This window comes from Mixophyes fleayi, chromosome 8 (assembly GCF_038048845.1).
Source record: "Mixophyes fleayi isolate aMixFle1 chromosome 8, aMixFle1.hap1, whole genome shotgun sequence".
NCBI classification, from domain to species: domain Eukaryota; kingdom Metazoa; phylum Chordata; class Amphibia; order Anura; family Limnodynastidae; genus Mixophyes; species Mixophyes fleayi.
Window position 1 is genome coordinate 107,841,243 of NC_134409.1, and position 18,206 is coordinate 107,859,448.

The following is an 18,206-nucleotide window of genomic DNA, read 5'->3' on the forward strand; positions in this document are numbered from 1 at the left end:
CCCACCCTGGCAGCAGAGCCGTAACTTAGAATTCTAGCACCCGGGACGAGAAAGACAAATGCCGCCCTCCTAGCCCTCAATTTTAACCAAATTACCCTAAAATATTTCTAAATTACGCCTCCCTTCAGCGTTGCGCCCTGGGCGGTCGCCCCTGTCGCACAGCCATAGTTACGGCCCTGCTTGGCAGACTTCGTGCTCTCCCCATCACATATTCTGCCTGCCCATTGGAGCCTGCAATTGTGATCACTTTACTATAAACAGGCTGGCTCCTATTGGAGCTGCTGTCCCGGCTGAACAAAGTTAATAAATAGGCACGTTATATATTTTGTTATCAATGCGATAAGAAATGATAACTAAGGTGAGAAAAATAGATGTCCCTTACACTTATATTAATGTTCATGTTGATTTGTGTAACACTTGCCACCTCAAGCAGCAGTATGCCTAGGCACACCCCTGCAAGTCACCAATTTTATGTTTGAAGGAGCCATATTTGGCATTGGTGCATGATTATGTTTGTAGAACTGCCAGTAATCCTTTATTCCCCTCAGTTCCCCAATTTTATGAACAAAGTCCATATTTATTTACACACAGTCCCAATTTCCAATTTCCTGTCACTAGTTCTCATTTAATGCTCCAAAGTCCCTCTTTCCCATTGTCAGTCACCCATTGCTTCCACTGGTCCCTTTCTACAAATAGTTCTGTTTTTATTTTATTCCACGCAGTTCACATTTCCTCTGCTCTGTCACTGTAAGTCCCCCTTATGGTGTCTATGGTGCCAGTTCTCAGCAGTCTCCCTTCTCTCTGCCCGTCTTCCAGTGACTGGAGCAGACCCGAGCAGCCTCACAGCTCTCTCCCGCCTTCCTCATCTCCCAGCCCCCCAGCTAATGAGCCCAGCCCTTAGCTCCATCATCCCGGGGACAGTATCCCAGCGGATCCCAGTCACATCCCGTCCACCAGCAGCGGCTTCTGGTCACAATCGATTGACCACCAACAGCTCCCAGTGACACCCCAGTTCCCCACCAGCAGCCTCCCAGTGACAGGACTCCAGTGAGGGGGGACAGGCTGCCAAAGTGTGGGCTCCAGGTGCGCAGGGACACCTCGCTGCACCGCGTTCCGCTGACAGTGACCGGCAGCCGGATCCGTCACTGCCCTGGACCCCGGGTCTGCGGTCACTCTGCTGGACTGAGATCGGCAATGGCGGAAATATCGTGAATATGCTGGTATCGGGGGGCTCTGTAACCGGACTCGGTGATCGCTACTGATGTGCTCGGGGTGCTCTGATGTCCTCCTATCGGGCTTTGCTGCTAGGTTAGCGGATCACTGACATTAAACTTGGCTGCAGCCGGTGGAGTAATAAATGTATGTGCAGGCATTTAAATAATATCGGGGCGCATCGCACCTATTCCGGCACCTGCCTCCCACTAAACTGTTTGACATCTCCAGTCTAGGCATGTGGCATAGCATAGAGGAATAGAGATCGTTAGAGGGGGCTGAGGTCCTGCCATGGAGCCCCCCGCAGAAAGTCCATGCCGAGCTGCAGAATACCTAAAGGAGCTGAACAAGATCATTGAGACGCAGCAGGAGCTCCTGGAGAAGCAGAAGAAGAGGATTGATGAGCTGGAGGAACAAGTGGTCACACTGTACAGCGAGAAAACCAGCCTGCAGGAGGAGCACCACAAGCACCTGGCCACCTGCAGACTGCATCATACAGGCCCTGGGGCTACCTGTCTGAGCTCTATCCAGGAAAATGACAAGTGAGTGCCCTAATTACTTCCCATCCTAGTTCAGTACCACCTGCTGGAATTTTAACTAGGGGTAGAGATAGGGGGCGCTATGACACCTGTTGTTGATAACGTGTCGGTTCTGGCTTGTGTGTTTTCAGCAGTTATAATTGATTAGCTGATCTTCCACCAGGGGGCAGAGTAAGGGGAAATCAGGTTATTGTGTTATGTGACAGGTGTGTTATTACTATTAGTGTGGTTTGTACAGTGTGTGTATTAACTGGATGCAAATTATGTGTACTCATAGTGTGCTAACTTGCTTATTGCTTGTAATATGTGTGCTCGATGTACTATGTTAGGTGTAAGTGGCATGCTCTTTGTTGAGATGTGTGTTATATATGTAATACAGGAGGTGTTTGTGTTTCTCAATACTCAGTGCTGACAGCAGCAAGGAATAATGGATATTTTTTATGATCTGAAGTAGAGAGGGCATGGCCTATATATTTACTATTTAGAATGTAGGGTTTGTATTGTATAAATGGATAGTTGGTGTTGGTTGTATTCAGTAGATGTTGAATCAAATACGTATCACCAGTTCACTATCCCTGTTAAGACTGTTCAGTGATAAAGTGATGTCTGGTAATAAATATATGACATGGATATTAAGAAGACAGTATCTGGTTTTCTATGAATGTTGTATCTCTACTGGGCCAGTTTACAGAACCACCCACAAACTCCTACATGTAGCAGGCAACACCCATAAAATACACACAGTGGGTGTGGGCATAGGATAGAGTCTTCTTTCTCAAGGATCTAACGCTCTACAATTAATTTATATTTTACTAAACACAGAGGCTCAGATCACATGTAACAACCAGAAACTATCAAAATAATCAGATTAATTCACTTCCAGAAACATTTCAAATTAGATTGTTTTTGAATTCAGTGGCTAAACACAATGGGTCGTGAGTATGTTGGTTAGAGGTTTCCTGAAGCTATCCATAGCCGTCTATTATTTGGCTCCTTATCCTCCAATTTGTACCTAAAATAATGCAATGTATCAAATGGATAGTGAAAATTAGAGAACATAGTAGTAAAAAGTTGCGTTAGCTCACAGAAATAGCCATATATAGTCTACAATATTTCTACAGTTAATACATCATAAATATTTTTTCAAATTGCAATTATTAAATCAAAACATTTGTTGACATAATTGACTTCACGTTGCCCCTTAAGAACATTTTTACATAAGAGTGAGTGGATAAAATGTAATTTCACCTTCACAGAGACATATCTATTGCATGAACAAAATATTCTGCTCATAAGCCCTACTTCTATATATTTCTGCTTGTTACACAAATGGAAGGCATCATAAGTTTGGTCACTGGAGAGAAACATAGAGGCTGAACAGTGATGTCTGTTAATTTTTTCAAGTGAAACCTCAGTATTTTATTCTCATTTGTGGGCGTGGAACCACATTGATTGATGAACTACTTGATATCCGTTTGATATAATTTTGGATAAACAAGCTCTTTGTGACAATATACATTATGACTAATATGTTTGCTCCCTGGCAAGTGACACAGTGGGGTAAATTTATGAAGCTGCAGATTTGAAAATGTGTAGATGTTGCCTATAGCAACTAATCAGATTCTAGCTGTCATTTTGAAGAATGTACTAAGTAAATGATAACTAGAATCTGATTGGTTGCTATAGGCAACATCTCCACTTTTCCAAACCCTCAGCTTGATAAATTTACCCCTGGGGCTGGTTTGTTACAGCCATTGTGGGTAGGTGTTTCAGTTCAAACAAGAAATAAGACTCAATATTAAACGTCTCTTATGTTCTCACTCTGATCTTGCTTTAAAACATTTCATGCTTCCTGCTTGATACTTGTTATGGCAATCACCATTTCATAAGTCATCTGACCCTAGAGATGCACTGCTTGTACTTGATCATCTTCCGATGAGAACATTTATTTTAACACTGATCATTGAAAGAATGTGACTATACTACATGCTGTCAGAAGATAACAACATATTTCCTCCTTTAACAAATTTGTTTCAATTGTGTATTAATATGATAAAATACTGTCAATCTTGGTGTCAATATGAAACATAGTTTTGACAAGGAGCTTGTTTTGTACTTTTCTTAGACCTTTGACCTTAATGTTTAGTATCTTTTTCATTGTACTCCTCTGTTTTATTGTTTGTTTTGTTTGTTTGAGATTGGAATCCTAATATTGTTACAGCTATACATGCGTAGGGCAATTCCATTTAACTAATTCATGTGGTGGTTCTTTTAAGTAGTCATTTGTGGGTCTATTTATGATCCAGTGACAAAAACATAGACTTTCTATCACTGTTCATCACAGTGATAGAACATTATTATTATTATTGTAGATTTATAAGGCGCCACAGTGCTCCGCAGCGCCGTACAGTAGGAACATCTGATTCAACGCTATTTAACATCTGCACATGCATGAGTTGGCTTGCCGGCTTGCTTAGGCACACTGGACTTGGGCTTCCAGTTACACAATCGTCAAGAAAAAAATAATGACTTAAAAGAAATAATAAATTGTTTTTTTAAAAAATGTAATTGCATTGGACCATTCTGATTCAAAGAAAGGCTTTATGTAAATAAATAAACCGGGTTTTTTTTTTAAAGTATTCCTCTTATTCCTCTTGTTCTTCATCCTGAGATGGCGATAGTGGAAGGAGAACAGCTCAGTACTTGAACTGCTGCTGTCCATGGTATATAATCTGGGGAAGGTTTGCTGGAGGTCCCTGATGAAGGCTATCACCAGCAATAATCTTCACCAGCGTGGGGTGTTCATAATTCGGTAGAATATCCATAAGTCCGTTAAAAACTCCCATTTTTGCTGGATCTAGGGCTTCTCTCCCTACAATTAATAAACCCCTTTGTTTTAATCCTGTTTCACTGACCACTATTTGATGTCCTACATTCTTGAGAATTTTTTTGATACAGATAGATAAGTAGCTATGACAGGAGCGGTGTGCTACAGCCCCCTCTGGTTCAGTACCATACACAAATCTAGCAGTCCCTATACCAACACTGGATCTCATCTACTAACATTACATTTAAGTGCAATCAGCAGTTAACATTTATCTGTCTGTTGCAAGTTAGATAATGAAAACAAACTCACATATTCACTAATACACCCCTTCTGATTAATGTTTTAAATGTTTTATTATTTACTAAAATATTTAATTATAAGGTTATATTTAACTGACCAAAGTACCCCTTCTGAGGTGCTCACTGGTACAGACCACATACAAGTGTTATTTGCATTTGTTGTGATTGTTATGAAAAGTTGCTATTGTCCCTTTAACATTTACATTCATTCATAATATATTTAAACTCATTAATGGCAGTTTGTGTATGGGTTTTACTGTTATTCTGTGAATGAACCTAAGAATGCTTACTTAAGCTGGAATCCCACATAAAATGATTTTTTTATTGAACAACAAGAGCATGTAGTGCTGTAAATTATGAGGGTATCATAATAACATTACATTACATACAATAACATTAAACAGAAGCCAGGGGACGGCAAATTGCCAGGAGGGGGAAGGGGGGTAGGGGTGAGACTTGGCTCAGCAGCCTATTAGGAACATTTTAAAGGGAAAGAAAATGCAGGTATCTTATTGAACCAGCCCAAGGTACCCCACTATGGGACAGGTAGATGCCCCCTGCCCCCAGTCCAGCCAGCCCCTGACAGAAGCTAAAGATGTGCATTTTTCTCTGTTGTCCTCCTATAGCTCAATCTTCTTTTTGCAAAATCACCATTTTTTGATATATTTACATTAGTGCCACTGCAAGAAAGTGTTTCTTACCTGAAAGTATATGATTTCAGCTATAAAGTTGTTTTTTTATAAAGTGAGCCTCCTTTCCAAATACATGCTAGGAGAGGAAAGGTTGGGGGTGCTATGAGCATGCATGCTGAGATGAGGGGCATTATACATTGCTTCTTCTCTCTACATCATACGCCATGTGACTGTGGTTGCTATGGTATTCACATGTTACCTAGCAAACTGGTAGCCGCAGACCAGTCTGAGTGGCCATTCTTATACCGGCCCACTGTGGGAGCCAGACCTGGACCATGGAGCTATGGAAGAAGGTGGCCTGGTCTGATGAATCACATTTTCTATGACATCATCTGGATGGCTGGGTGCGTGTGCGTCGTTTACCTGGGAAAGAGATTGCACCAGGATGCATTATGGGAAGAAGGCAAGCCAGCGGAGGCAGAGTCATATTCTGGGCAATGTTCAGCTGGGAAACCTTGGGTCCTGACATTCATTGGTTCCAAAACAGTGATAGTTTTATAAGGAAATAGGGATATGTGCTTTCCAGTCCGAAATAGAGCCAGTTTGGCATATATTTTTAATTTAATATGAGAATATGAAAAGAAGACACAGACACAAGCACATTCTTTATATGTCTCTTTTTACTCCACTTATCTATATCCACTTGGTGGTTCTCTCCATTTTGCCATACATTGCATTAGGTGCTTTGTTACCTGGCTCTGCTTGGCAACTCTTGCATGTGAAGAGGGCAAACACATAGTATGAATTGATCTCAAGCTTGGGTTAAGGATATTGGCCCCACAGATGGGAAGGTGCACTAGCTGCCCACCTGGGAATGTTTCTCGGTTAAGGCTTACAAAAGATCATGGATATGCAGCCTGTCTTATGGGTCTCTCCCCTTCCGCTGCCTATCTGTGTCACCCGTATATGGCAGTACATAGTTCCTGGTGGTAAGCAGCAGTGGGGTAAAGTGAAGGGAGGATTGGGCTCAGCAGCACCAGTTCCTCATTAACATTCAAGAGAATAAAATCCTCACTTGAGCGACAGGTGGATGGAGTCGAGTGACGCCTTCATAACTAACAAATAGCGAGTCAATATTGACTTCTCTGTGTTTAAATACTTTGTTAGTTAACAATATATTACTCTGTTTGGTTCACTGTAAATGCACAGCTTGTCAATAAAATTATTGAATTGATAGTAATGGAACAACATGTAGTTTGAATAAATGAGCAAACCCTGTCACCAGGGCTGCCAAGAGGAATTCAGGGCCCGGGTACCACAAATTCATGGGGCCTCACGGTGGTGCAAAATTTTTCAGGGGTGTGGTCATGCATTTGGGGGCATGGCAAATGCGCAATTGGGGCGTGGCTAACACATCAAAATCACTAGGCTCTGACTTCGCCGGAGCGTCACATATGTCCAAGACTTTCAGGACATCTAGCACCACAGTGTAGTATAGAAAGAATGCAGTGTGTACAGAGTTCAGTCTTGGCCTGCACCTTACATTGGGCAGAACACTCACCAAAAATTGCCATTGTCCCTACTAGAATCACAACATTTCACATACTGTCCTGCTCTCTCCTACCTGTTCTTCTCACTTTCACCACCTGTGGCTGCAGGTTTCTTTAGTTGCGGCTTGTCTGGATCCTGGAATGCTGGGGGCCCTATTTGGAAAAAAATGGATACATTTAGATAATTCCAAACAACCCTGGCATTAAATTAATACCACCCACGATTAATATTTACGCCTTCCTCCAGCTCCAACATTACAATAATGTGCCCCTTCATCATCGCCATGCCTTATAATCACACTGCGCCCTCCATGCTGCATTTGCCAATTCACCTGGATCCCCTTCATCACACTATACTATGTTGCTCCCCCCCCCCCTTTTTCAATCCCACTGTGCCATGCTGGCCCCCCTGTTTTTTAACCCCACTGTGACATGCTCCCCGCTGTTTTTTAACCCCACTGTGCCATGCTGCCACCCTTTTTTTACTCCACTGTGCCATGCTGCCCCTGTTTTTTAACCCCTCTGAGCCAAGCCCCCCCTCGTTTTTTAACCCCCTCTGTGCCATGCCCCCCTTCCCGTTTTCCTCCCTTTACTTACCTTTTCCTTTTCTTATCTTTTCTTTCTTTGTCTTCTCTGCCCCTCTCTGCACCATTCAGACTGTCTGAATGCTGGGCGTGACATGGTGATGTTACACCCGGCATTCAGACAGTCTGAATGGAGCAGAGAGGAGGGATGCCGGCGCTGCGATCACGTGAGTATGTTTATTTATTTTTTTAACTACTCCGCTCCCCCACCAACTACCGACCTCCCCCCCCCCCGCAAAAATAAATAAATAAATCATCGGCGGGTAATTAGTACTCACTCCCCCCCCCTCTCGGCGGCCCTGCCTGTCACTAAGGGGAACGTTTTTTCTTAAGTGTTCTTGGTCTAGAATAATACAGTGTACACATACCTAGTGGAATGCTCGTATAGCTCATTATTCATATTATTATTATTACCATTTATTTATATAGCCACACTAATTCCGCAGCGCTGTACAGAGAACTCACTCACATCAGTCCCTGCCCCATTGAGGCTTACAGTCTAAATTCCCTAACACACACAGACAGAATGAACAGAAACAGACAGGCACCCAGACTAGGGTCAATTTGTTAGCAGCCAATTAACCCACCAGTATGTTTTTGGGATGTGGGAGGAAACCGGAGCACCCGGAGGAAACCCACGCATACACGGGGAAACATACAAACTCCTCACAGATAAGGCCATGGTTGAGAACTGAACTCATGCCCCAGTGCTGTAAGGCAGAAGTGCTAACCACTTAGCCACCGCGTGCTGCCCCAATATTCAATACATCTCTTAATTAACCTATGGTATTTGTACACCCAGGATTACATCTATAAGATTCAAGGTGCATTTCAGCCCTGTAAATGCCACTGAAAGTAGCAATGCAAAATGTATCTATGAATCCAAGATAAAAGGGTTCTTTGTATATTTACACACAATAGGGAGTGATTGGAAAATGTACAAGCATGGGTATGTCATAAGAGAAAGATTGAGAAATATGATTAAGGAATAATACAATACAATCACTGTCATTCAGAAGAATAATAAACACACTCACTTTACTCGGCTGACATCCACAATACCAGAGATCTGCAATATACTGAATTGTCCTTTTAAAATTCTTGCTAAGGATTGATTAGTATTCAGTATGTGCATACAGTACAGATCTTTACATTACTGTGATGTGCTATTTAACCTGTATTTGACATTTACAGACCATTGAAGTAGTGTATATTCATCAATTACTGGTGAGTATAGCATTTTATTATTGGGTCCCATATCCCCAGAGGCAGAGCTTATACTATGCAATGTAAAATAATGGCTTTTCCTAAGGACATTACATATCCTTATTTAATGTTCTATTAAATGCCTATACCCAGAAGAGTCCCAGAATGATTCAAAATAAACTATAGTTTACTTGTTTGTTTTGTTTTTATTGATATTTTTAAATAGACCAGGAAAAGGGGTGAGTATCATTGTTACTGTTGAAATTGAGAAAATATAGACAGGTGGAGCAGCAATGTTTTTTTTAAGCAGGATGTCTATGTCATACTTGTCTACTCTCCCGGAATGTCTGGGAGACTTCCGAATACTGGGTAAATCTTCCAGACTCTCGGGAGAGCAGGCTGTTCTCCCGATGAGAGCCCCCATGATGAGATTTGTGGTGAATTGCGTCATTTGGGCGCTGCTCCCCAAAATTATGCTTCCGCGTCATTGATTCGTGGGGCCGGAGCCCAAATGACGTGAATCGCCATACCGTGCTATTTATTATAATTATTACCATTTATTTATATAGCGCAGCGCTGTACTCACATCAGTCCCTACCCCATTGGAGCTTGCAGGCTAAATTCCCTGACATACACACACATACAGACACACACACAGACTAGAGTCAATTTGTTAGCAGCCAATTAACCTACCAGTATGTTTTTGGAGTGTGGCAGGAAACTGGAGCACCCGGAGGAAAACCACGCAACACGGGGAGAACATACAAACTCCACACAGATAAGGCCATGGTCGGGAATTGAACTCATGACCCCAGTGCTTTAAGGGATCACCTGGAGGGATGGACAAAATTGTTGGTAAGTTGGGTCTCTTTAGGATTCATTACCCATGTCAGCACATCTGATACACTATATGCATTGTGTGGCTCGCTGACTGCAGTTAAATCAACTACCCCACAACATCATCAGCATCATCACCATTTATTTATATAGCGCCACTGATTCCGCAGCGCTGTACAGAGAACCTATTCACATCAGTCCCTGCCCCATTGGGGCTTACAGTCTAAATTCCCTAACAACATCACAGGTTGTATTTCTTTAAATAGCTAGCCAAGTACCTTTTAAGCATGAATGCATTACTTTGAGTTGTCCTTCTGTAAATCATGATCTGTTTTTTTAAAATCTCTCTGGAAGTTGCAAAAATATGGCTGCCAGTTACACAGACACAGCTCTCTGTGTGTCAAGTGAAGGCAGATGGGAGAGAAGGAAGTGGAGGGTTTTACAGTACACAGAGCAGACAGAGCTCAGATGGCACTCCAAAACCTCTCTACTCACTACATCATGTGACTGTGGTTGCCATGGAAGTGAATGACAATGTGCACTATCATAAATCATTAATAGCAACCCCAGATGAACAAACTAAGGAATAATAGTAAATACCAACATTCTCTAGTCTGCCACAGTATGTAAAAAAACAAACCTCAATTTTTCATGGGATTTGTTACTTCAAGCTTCAGGTTTCAATATGTATTAAAGAATCACTAAATCATACAATTATATATAAACTATTATTATTATTATTGTTTATTTATAAAGCTCCATCATATTGCTCACACTATACACTGAGGGGATTGTGGTACAAGCAAATAACATATAGTGGCATAAAACAAAACGTAAAGATGATCCTGCCCAAAATAGCTTACAGTCTAAGAGGTGGGGGAAACACTTGATACATAAGGTAGCAGGGTATCAATTGTTATGCTGTTGGTGAGGATACATGTTCATTGACATAGCCACTGTGGCCCAGGGCAGTGGCTGGTGATAACCACAGGAAGAGAACCAGATCCCGGCAGTTGGTAATTATAGGTACAGTGCTAGTTTCTGGCGCCAGGCATTGGTAACCACAGGCACTGTGCTAATTACAAGGACTGTGCTAGCTTCTGGCCTCAAGCAGTCAGAGCTTGATTAAAGCTTTGGGGTGCCCAGGGTGCTTAAGAGAGCGGGGCCATTTTTAATGAAAAAGAGAAAAATGGTCTTATTTTACCCTCATATCTCACTCATTGCCCCATTATTACCTCTCCCTTTGCTCCCTCCCTGCCTCTCCCATTGCCCAACCATACCTTTCTCATTGTCCCCTCCATACCACTCCTATTACTGCCCTCCATAGAGCTCTCGCTACAGCCCCCTCCCCATAGCTCTCGCTACAGCCCCTTCATATAACCTTCATTACAACCCCCCATATAGCTTTCATTGCAGCCTCCTCCACATAATAGCATGTTACATCTATTTAGTCTGCCGAGGCAAGTAACTGTCTCCTGCACTTGGAGCCAGTTGGCCCCCTGAGAGAGGGGTGCAAGCTGCATGCACCCCCTCACCCGTTTAATCTGACTCTGCAAGCAGTTGGTAATCACAGGTAGAGTACAGCTGGTAATTTCAGGTACAGCAATAGTTCCTGGCTCTGGGCAGTTGCTGACTATAGGTACAGTACTAGTGTCTGGCCCCAGGCAGTTTGTAATTGAAGGCACAGCACTAGTGCTAGGCCCAAGGAAGTAAAACACATTGCTCAGTGTTAAACTGTCTCTCCATTGTATCTCTGTTTAAAAAGTATTACCTTCCACTTCATTACACACAGCTGAAGTTGCTCCCAAATCTTTTGGACAGTGCCCTGGTGGGATCTTATACAGGTCTAGCTGTAATGCAGCCATCTAAGTTATGCTGACATTATTGGACTTGCCACTGTTTATGAATCCATCAATCCACACGGAGCATTTCTGCAGCACCTCTTCAATAGTCTGGTTGAAAAGCACCAACCTCCTAACTTGGCAACCTGTCCCACTGGGTCAAAGAGACCACGATGGATATATTTAGTTAAGTATAGAAGTATAGGCTCTCCAGTTTTGTAATATATATATATATATATTTATTTTAGAAAGCACTATAGGTTGATAATGCTAATGCATTATGTAAATCTCAAATTTACATTGCATACATTTAATAAGTAAAATTAAGCTTATCTGAAGTTTGCTTATTCCGCTCCAATCAGTAATTGAAAACAGATCCAATCTGGAGATTAAGATGGGCCTGCCATCGTTAAGGCATCTCCTGTAGGTGAGTCCCTAGCATTTTTCACATCTTGGCAGGCCCATCTTCAGATTCATCTGTTTTCAAGTATTGTTTGAAGTGGGATAAGCAAGCTTCAGATAAGCTTATTTTTACTCAATAATTGTACACAGTTTATATTTGAGATTTACATAATACATGGTGCATGAGCATTATCACACTATAAGCACTCTCCAGCTCTATTTGTTTCCCTATCTCTAGATAACTTCCTTGCTGATTGGGGTGAGTTGGAGTAGTGCTTTCAAATAGTTATATATACAGATCAGCCACAACATTAAAACCACTGACAAGTGCAGTGAGTAACATTAATTATCTTGTTGCAATGACACCTGTCAAGGGGTGGGTTATATTAGGCAGGAAGTGAACAGTCAGTTCTTGAAGTTGATGTGTTGGAAGCAGGAAAATTTTGCAAGCGTAAGGATCTGAGTGACTTTGACGAAGTCTAAATTGTGATGACTACATGACTGGGTCAGATCATCTCCAAAACGGCAGGTCTTGTGGGGTGTTCTCAGTATGCAGTTGTTAGTACCTGCAAAAGTGGTCCAAGAGAGGACAACTGGTGAACGGGGGAGATAGGGTCATGGGCACCAAAGGCTCACTGATGCGCGTGATAAGCGCAGGGTAGCCCGTCTGGTCCAATCCCACAGAAGAGCTACTGTAGCACAAATTTATGAAAAGTTAATGCTGGCTATGATAGAAAGGTGTTAGAACACACAGTGCATCACAGTTTGCTGCATAGCCGCAAACCGGTCAGAGTACACATACTGACCCCTGTCCAACACCGTGTGCACCGTCAATGAGCATGTGAGTGCCAGAACTGGATCCTGGAGCAATGGAAGAAGGTGGCCTGGTCTGACGAATCACATTCTTTTTTACATCATGTGGACGGCTGTGTGCTTTGTTTACCTGGGGAAGAAATGGCACCAGAATACACTATGTGAAGAAGAAAAGACTGCCGCAGTGTGATGCAATGTTCTGTTGGAAAACCGTGGGTCCTGGCATTCATGTGGATGTTACTCTGACATGTACCACCTACCTAAACATTTTTGCAGACCACGCCCACCCCTTCATGGCAATGGTATTCCCTGATGACAGTGGCCTTTTTCAGCAGGATAATGCACCCTACCACACTGCAAAAATTGTTCAACAATGGTTTGAGGAACATGGCAAAGAGTTCAAAGTGTTGACTTGGCCTCCAAATTCCCCAGATCTCAATCTAATCAAGCATCTGTAGGAAGTGCTGGAAAAACAAATCTGAGCCACGCAGGCCCCACCTCGCAACTTACAGAACTTAAGGGATCTGCTGCTAACGTATTGGTGCCAGATACGACTGGACACCTTCAGAGGTCTTGTGGAGCCCATGCCTCAAAGGGTCAGAGCTGTTTTGGCAGCACAAGGGGGACCTACACAATATTAGACAGGTGGTTTTTATGTTGTGGCAGATCTGTGTATTTCTCCCAACATGGACAAAATAAGTCTGCTCTGAACTGCACAAACCCTGCTAAGGAACAACCATTTCTGGCACAGATATGCCCAGTTTGGGTTAAAACTCCGTCCATTTTAGTAAACTCCACCCCATTTATGGCCCTGGAATTGGGGAGGTTGGATATTTATGTCAAATAATGGTTTTACTTTAAAACCAGCTGTGGAATAAATATATTGCAATACTTGTAAACTTTACAATGGAATGGGCTTATGTCTAACAGTCCGCAGCAGGTACAGTTGTCAGTGCACAGTTTTAGTAATACACTTTTTTGTGGTTTATTTCTATTAATTACTGATTGCTTCTTGTGTCAATAAATGGAATAATACCATTTTGTTCAAATATTAAGCTATATGATTACACGCTGAAAGTTATTGTTTTTTTTACTAGTGTTTTTATTGTTAAATAATGAATATAGGATTTTTCAATACGATAGTTCGGTGCAATTTATTGTGTAGAGTGTATAATAAAACATTTCTGTTGTTTTGTTTCATAGCTTAAGGCCTGAGGCTGCTGGAGCCAAGGCTGTGAAATCCTCTAAGTGGATTTAGTCTTGGGATGATAATTAATCTGTGATATTTATGGAAGGGAAGGGAACTTAGCTTTCCAGGGTATACCATTAAGATATTGCACTTCAGTTTCCTCCTAAATCGTTTAGTCTGAAAGCAGTGTATGAAAACTATGAAAACTGTTTTGTAACTCTTAGAAATTGTAGAACTGTGGTGGAAGAATGGTTTAACAAGTTGAGTACTGTGTCCCAGAAGAATTGAACTTCTGCATTAGGGCTGCTATGAAAACACGGCAATGTAATTAAAGATCATTTAGGATCTGTAATAGTACATGTGGCTGGATTACTTATAAATAAGTTATTGTATAACTTTATTTCAATTAGTGGCACCCTGCACCTATGTATATCATTGCAAATGTACTGATTTTTGTATTAGAAATGTATTGGTTTCTGACGAAGTAGGCATCTGTTGGAGGAAATTGGTTTTTGTAAGAAAGGAAATCAGATGCTAATTGGGAATTTTCATTTGTGAGTGACCAAGACCTCTTCTAGCCTGAATGCACAGGAGTGGGTTGTTAGACTTTCATCCTGTGTCTTAGAGAGATAGGAAACCTAACAGTAAGTAATTTAGGATATCACAGATTGATGTCAATTTTGTTAAGTTTAAATTGCTTTTAAATCTAAGTTTAGAGAACATGGGGCTGGATTACCCAATGCCAACATGTGTATCAGAAACCGTATATAAAGAGCTCTGTTTGACCATGTAATGTATTATTCAATATGTCCTTCTGGATGATCACTAGTATCACTAACTAGTGTGGAAATGTCCTTGTCAGTACTCTGGAGCAATAAAACATCACTGCTTGAAGATTTTGCCTGAGGCCTATTACCTGCTGTATTCTATGACCAACAGATAAGATATTACACTCTAATCTGTTCTCCAGCTGTCCTGTGTTGAACCAACCGTCTCTGCATCAATGCTCTGCCCCTGTATCCAGCAGACCTGATCTTTAGTGAGGAGGTACCAGCCAGCCAACATTTAAAGGGCACTGTAGCAGCTATACCAGCTACCCAGAAGTAAGCAGTTCTAGGTGCCGTTGAAGGAGCCTAGTGGTGGCAGCCAAATTCTCCTACAACTAGTGCTCAGTTGGCATTCGCAGTTAGCAAGTGTGACACTAGTAGTAGTGGTCAGTAACAGTCGTTTACTGACGGTGATAGAGAAACCCAAATAAGCTGTTCAGGAAGAACATTCCTTCATCCTTCTTCCCCCAACAGGCTGAGTGGCAGAGTAAGCCCATCTGGTCACAGCACAAAACTGAAGCGAAAATCCGCTTTTGTGACTTCACATAATTTCTACAAGTATAACTAGTTTTTCAGGGAAGCGCATGGATTATTATTATTATCGTAGATTTGTAAAACGCCACAGTGCTCCGCAGCGCTGTACAGTAAGGAAACGGGAAATACATAAAACAGGGACATACAAGGTAGAGAAAATAAATGCAGACATGAAAACAATTGGTATGGAGGACCCTGCTCATTAGAGAGCTTACATTATAAGTGGGAGAGGGCACAGCCTAAACAAGAGGAGCAAATGTGGCTTTGAGTGGAGATTGGGACAGTTGTGATAGTGCGTTGTTGTTGTTGTTATTGTTGTTGTTAAAAGTTGAGAATGATTCTGCGATTACTACCCCCAGATATTGCAAGTCTTTGTTGTTTTTTTTGAAAGTCGAAGTTAATGGACAGTACTTTCTGGGTAGCAGGAGGAATTCCTAGACCTAACGACTGGTATTTATCTTGGTTGATTGTGGAATTAGACAGGTTACCAAACATCTCAATCTATTTGAACAGGTTATGGAAGGATAATAATGGTTTAGACAGCATGAGTAGTAGGTCACACTTCCTGGTATTTTAATATATTTATTTAGAAATATATTAAGAAAACGTTTACATTTGCAGCAAGTTGGTTCATTTCATTTATTATCAATATTAACATATGTATTTATGGTACATTCCCAAGTCTATTCTTGTACCGTGCATCAATGGCACATCAATTTTCTTTCTTCTCTGGTTAAAGTTCACCAACAGAAGCCTACAGTCTTAGCACTAAACTGTCTTTATAAAGTGCTATATTTATAAAGTGCAAACGTTCCAAGAAAACAGACATTGTAAAGGTACTATGCTAAAGTGTGAAAATTCTTGTTATTCTAGATTTTTTTGCTTGCTTTAGTCATCATAATGGCTTTTGTTAGATCTTCTTAGCTACCTGTGTTAATATTTCTGGATATGCATTTTGACACTGCCAATGCAGTGTAATAACTGGTGTTATACCACAGTCATGCAGTCAACAACAAAGCACAATATATTGTTTACATTTGTTTTGGAATGCAATAGCTACATACTGACTGTTACTGTTGAGCACACCAAGCTCTCAGAGACCACTGTCTTGTTGCTATAGCCTCTACTACCTGGAGAATTTGCATGAATGCCTTACTAAGTAATTTGTTTGTGTTTGAGAGTTAAGATCAATAGCCCCAGAAGATTGTTTGTATTGATGTGCTTTAGTATGAATGACAAACAGCTGTTTAGGAGAAGCCCATTAGATGATCAGCAGGAATAGAATTGGTTTATTTCTTGTAGTCTTTAAATAACAGTTTATTGAAAAGGGTATTTATACAGTGCCTATTTAACTATATTTTTTCTATTAGGACATTTTCTAATATTGATAGTTTACAAGTTTACAAGATTTCAAAGTAACATGTATTTACTGGGACATTGCTTTTCATTAAGTGCAGATATATATATATATATATATATATATATATATATATATATATATATATATATATATATATTCCCATAGTTCCACAGTTAGCTGGTTATATTAATTTTATTGTGTGTTCTAAACTCTGGCCCTCCAGGAAATAATGCTGTACCTATGATCAACAGCTTCTTGTAGCGGGAAATTAGAGCATTGCCTGTAACTACCTGGCCTCAAGACCAGACACAGTCTGTAATCACCAACTGCCCAGAGCCAGTAACTAGCAATCTACCTGTAGTCACCAACTGCCCAGAGCCACTAACTAGTGCTGGAGCTGTAAAAACCAACTGCCCAGAGCCAGGTACTAACGCTCTACCTGTAATCGCCAACTGACCAGAGCCAGTAACTAGTGCTCTACCTGTAATCACATACAGAAGTGGAAGTTGCTCAATCAATGTATTGGCTCATAGCAGGTGCTTGAAAGGGTGGGGTTATCCTAAAAGTAACAAACACATAAAAAATTCCCCCAGCACACTGCTATAGCCAACAAAATTCCTGACATTTCTACTGCAGATAAAAATGCAAAAGTCTTGGTTGCACAAGTTTGCAAATGTATGTTAATGCCACCCGCTACTCCACGGCGCTTTGCTAATAGAGTGGCCCTAACTCTAAACAGTGAGAGTCCCTTATATTTGGGCCATACATATATGTTTTTAAAATGAGAGCTAACTTACCAAAGAGGTACCCCAGAAGCCTCCAAACAGCCATTCAGCGCCAGTACTCTACCTGTAATCACCCACTGACCAGAGCCAGGTACTAGTGTTCTACCTGTAATCACCAACTGACCAGAGCCAGTAATTAGTGCTCTACCTGTAATCACCAACTGACCAGAGCCAGTAATTAGTACTCTACCTGTAATCACCAACTGACCAGAGCCAGTAACTAGTGCTTTACCTGTAATCACCAACTGACCAGAGCCAGTAATTAGTACTCTACCTGTAATCACCAACTGCCCAGAGCCAGGTACTAGTGCTCTACCTGTAATCACCAACTGACCAGAGCCAGTAACTAGTGTTCTACCTGTAATCACCAACTGACCAGAGCCAGTAATTAGTGTTCTACCTGTAATCACCAACTGACCAGAGCCAGTAATTAGTGCTCTACCTGTAATCACCAACTGACCAGAGCCAGTAATTAGTGCTCTACCTGTAATCACCAACTGACCAGAGCCAGTAATTAGTGCTCTACCTGTAATCACCAACTGCCCAGAGCCAGTAACTAGTGCTCTAACTGTAATCACCAACTGCCCAGAGCCAGTAACTAGTGCTCTACCTGTAATCACCAACTGCCCAGAGCCAGTAACTAGTGCTCTACCTGTAATCACCAACTGCCCAGAGCCAGTAAATAGTGTTCTACCTGTAATCACCAACTGACCAGAGCCAGTAATTAGTGCTCTACCTGTAATCACCAACTGCCCAGAGCCAGTAACTA

The 18,206-nt window shown here is 41.6% G+C and overlaps 1 protein-coding gene across 7 annotated transcripts in view; it reads left to right on the plus strand.

The window, feature by feature from the left end:
* Positions 1-902: 902 nt before the first annotated feature.
* The window catches only part of IQSEC1 (IQ motif and Sec7 domain ArfGEF 1), a 492,717-nt gene continuing 475,413 nt past the window's right edge, over positions 903-18,206 (plus strand). For 2 of the 7 annotated variants that reach the window (XM_075183135.1, XM_075183134.1), the window contains exon 1: positions 903-1,754. In XM_075183135.1, the coding sequence (XP_075039236.1) occupies positions 1,504-1,754 (251 nt within the window). In that variant the 5' untranslated portion in view covers positions 903-1,503. The remainder of the gene's footprint in view (positions 1,755-18,206) is intronic. The other 5 variants (XM_075183120.1, XM_075183124.1, XM_075183122.1 and 2 more) reach the window with 4 other exon arrangements.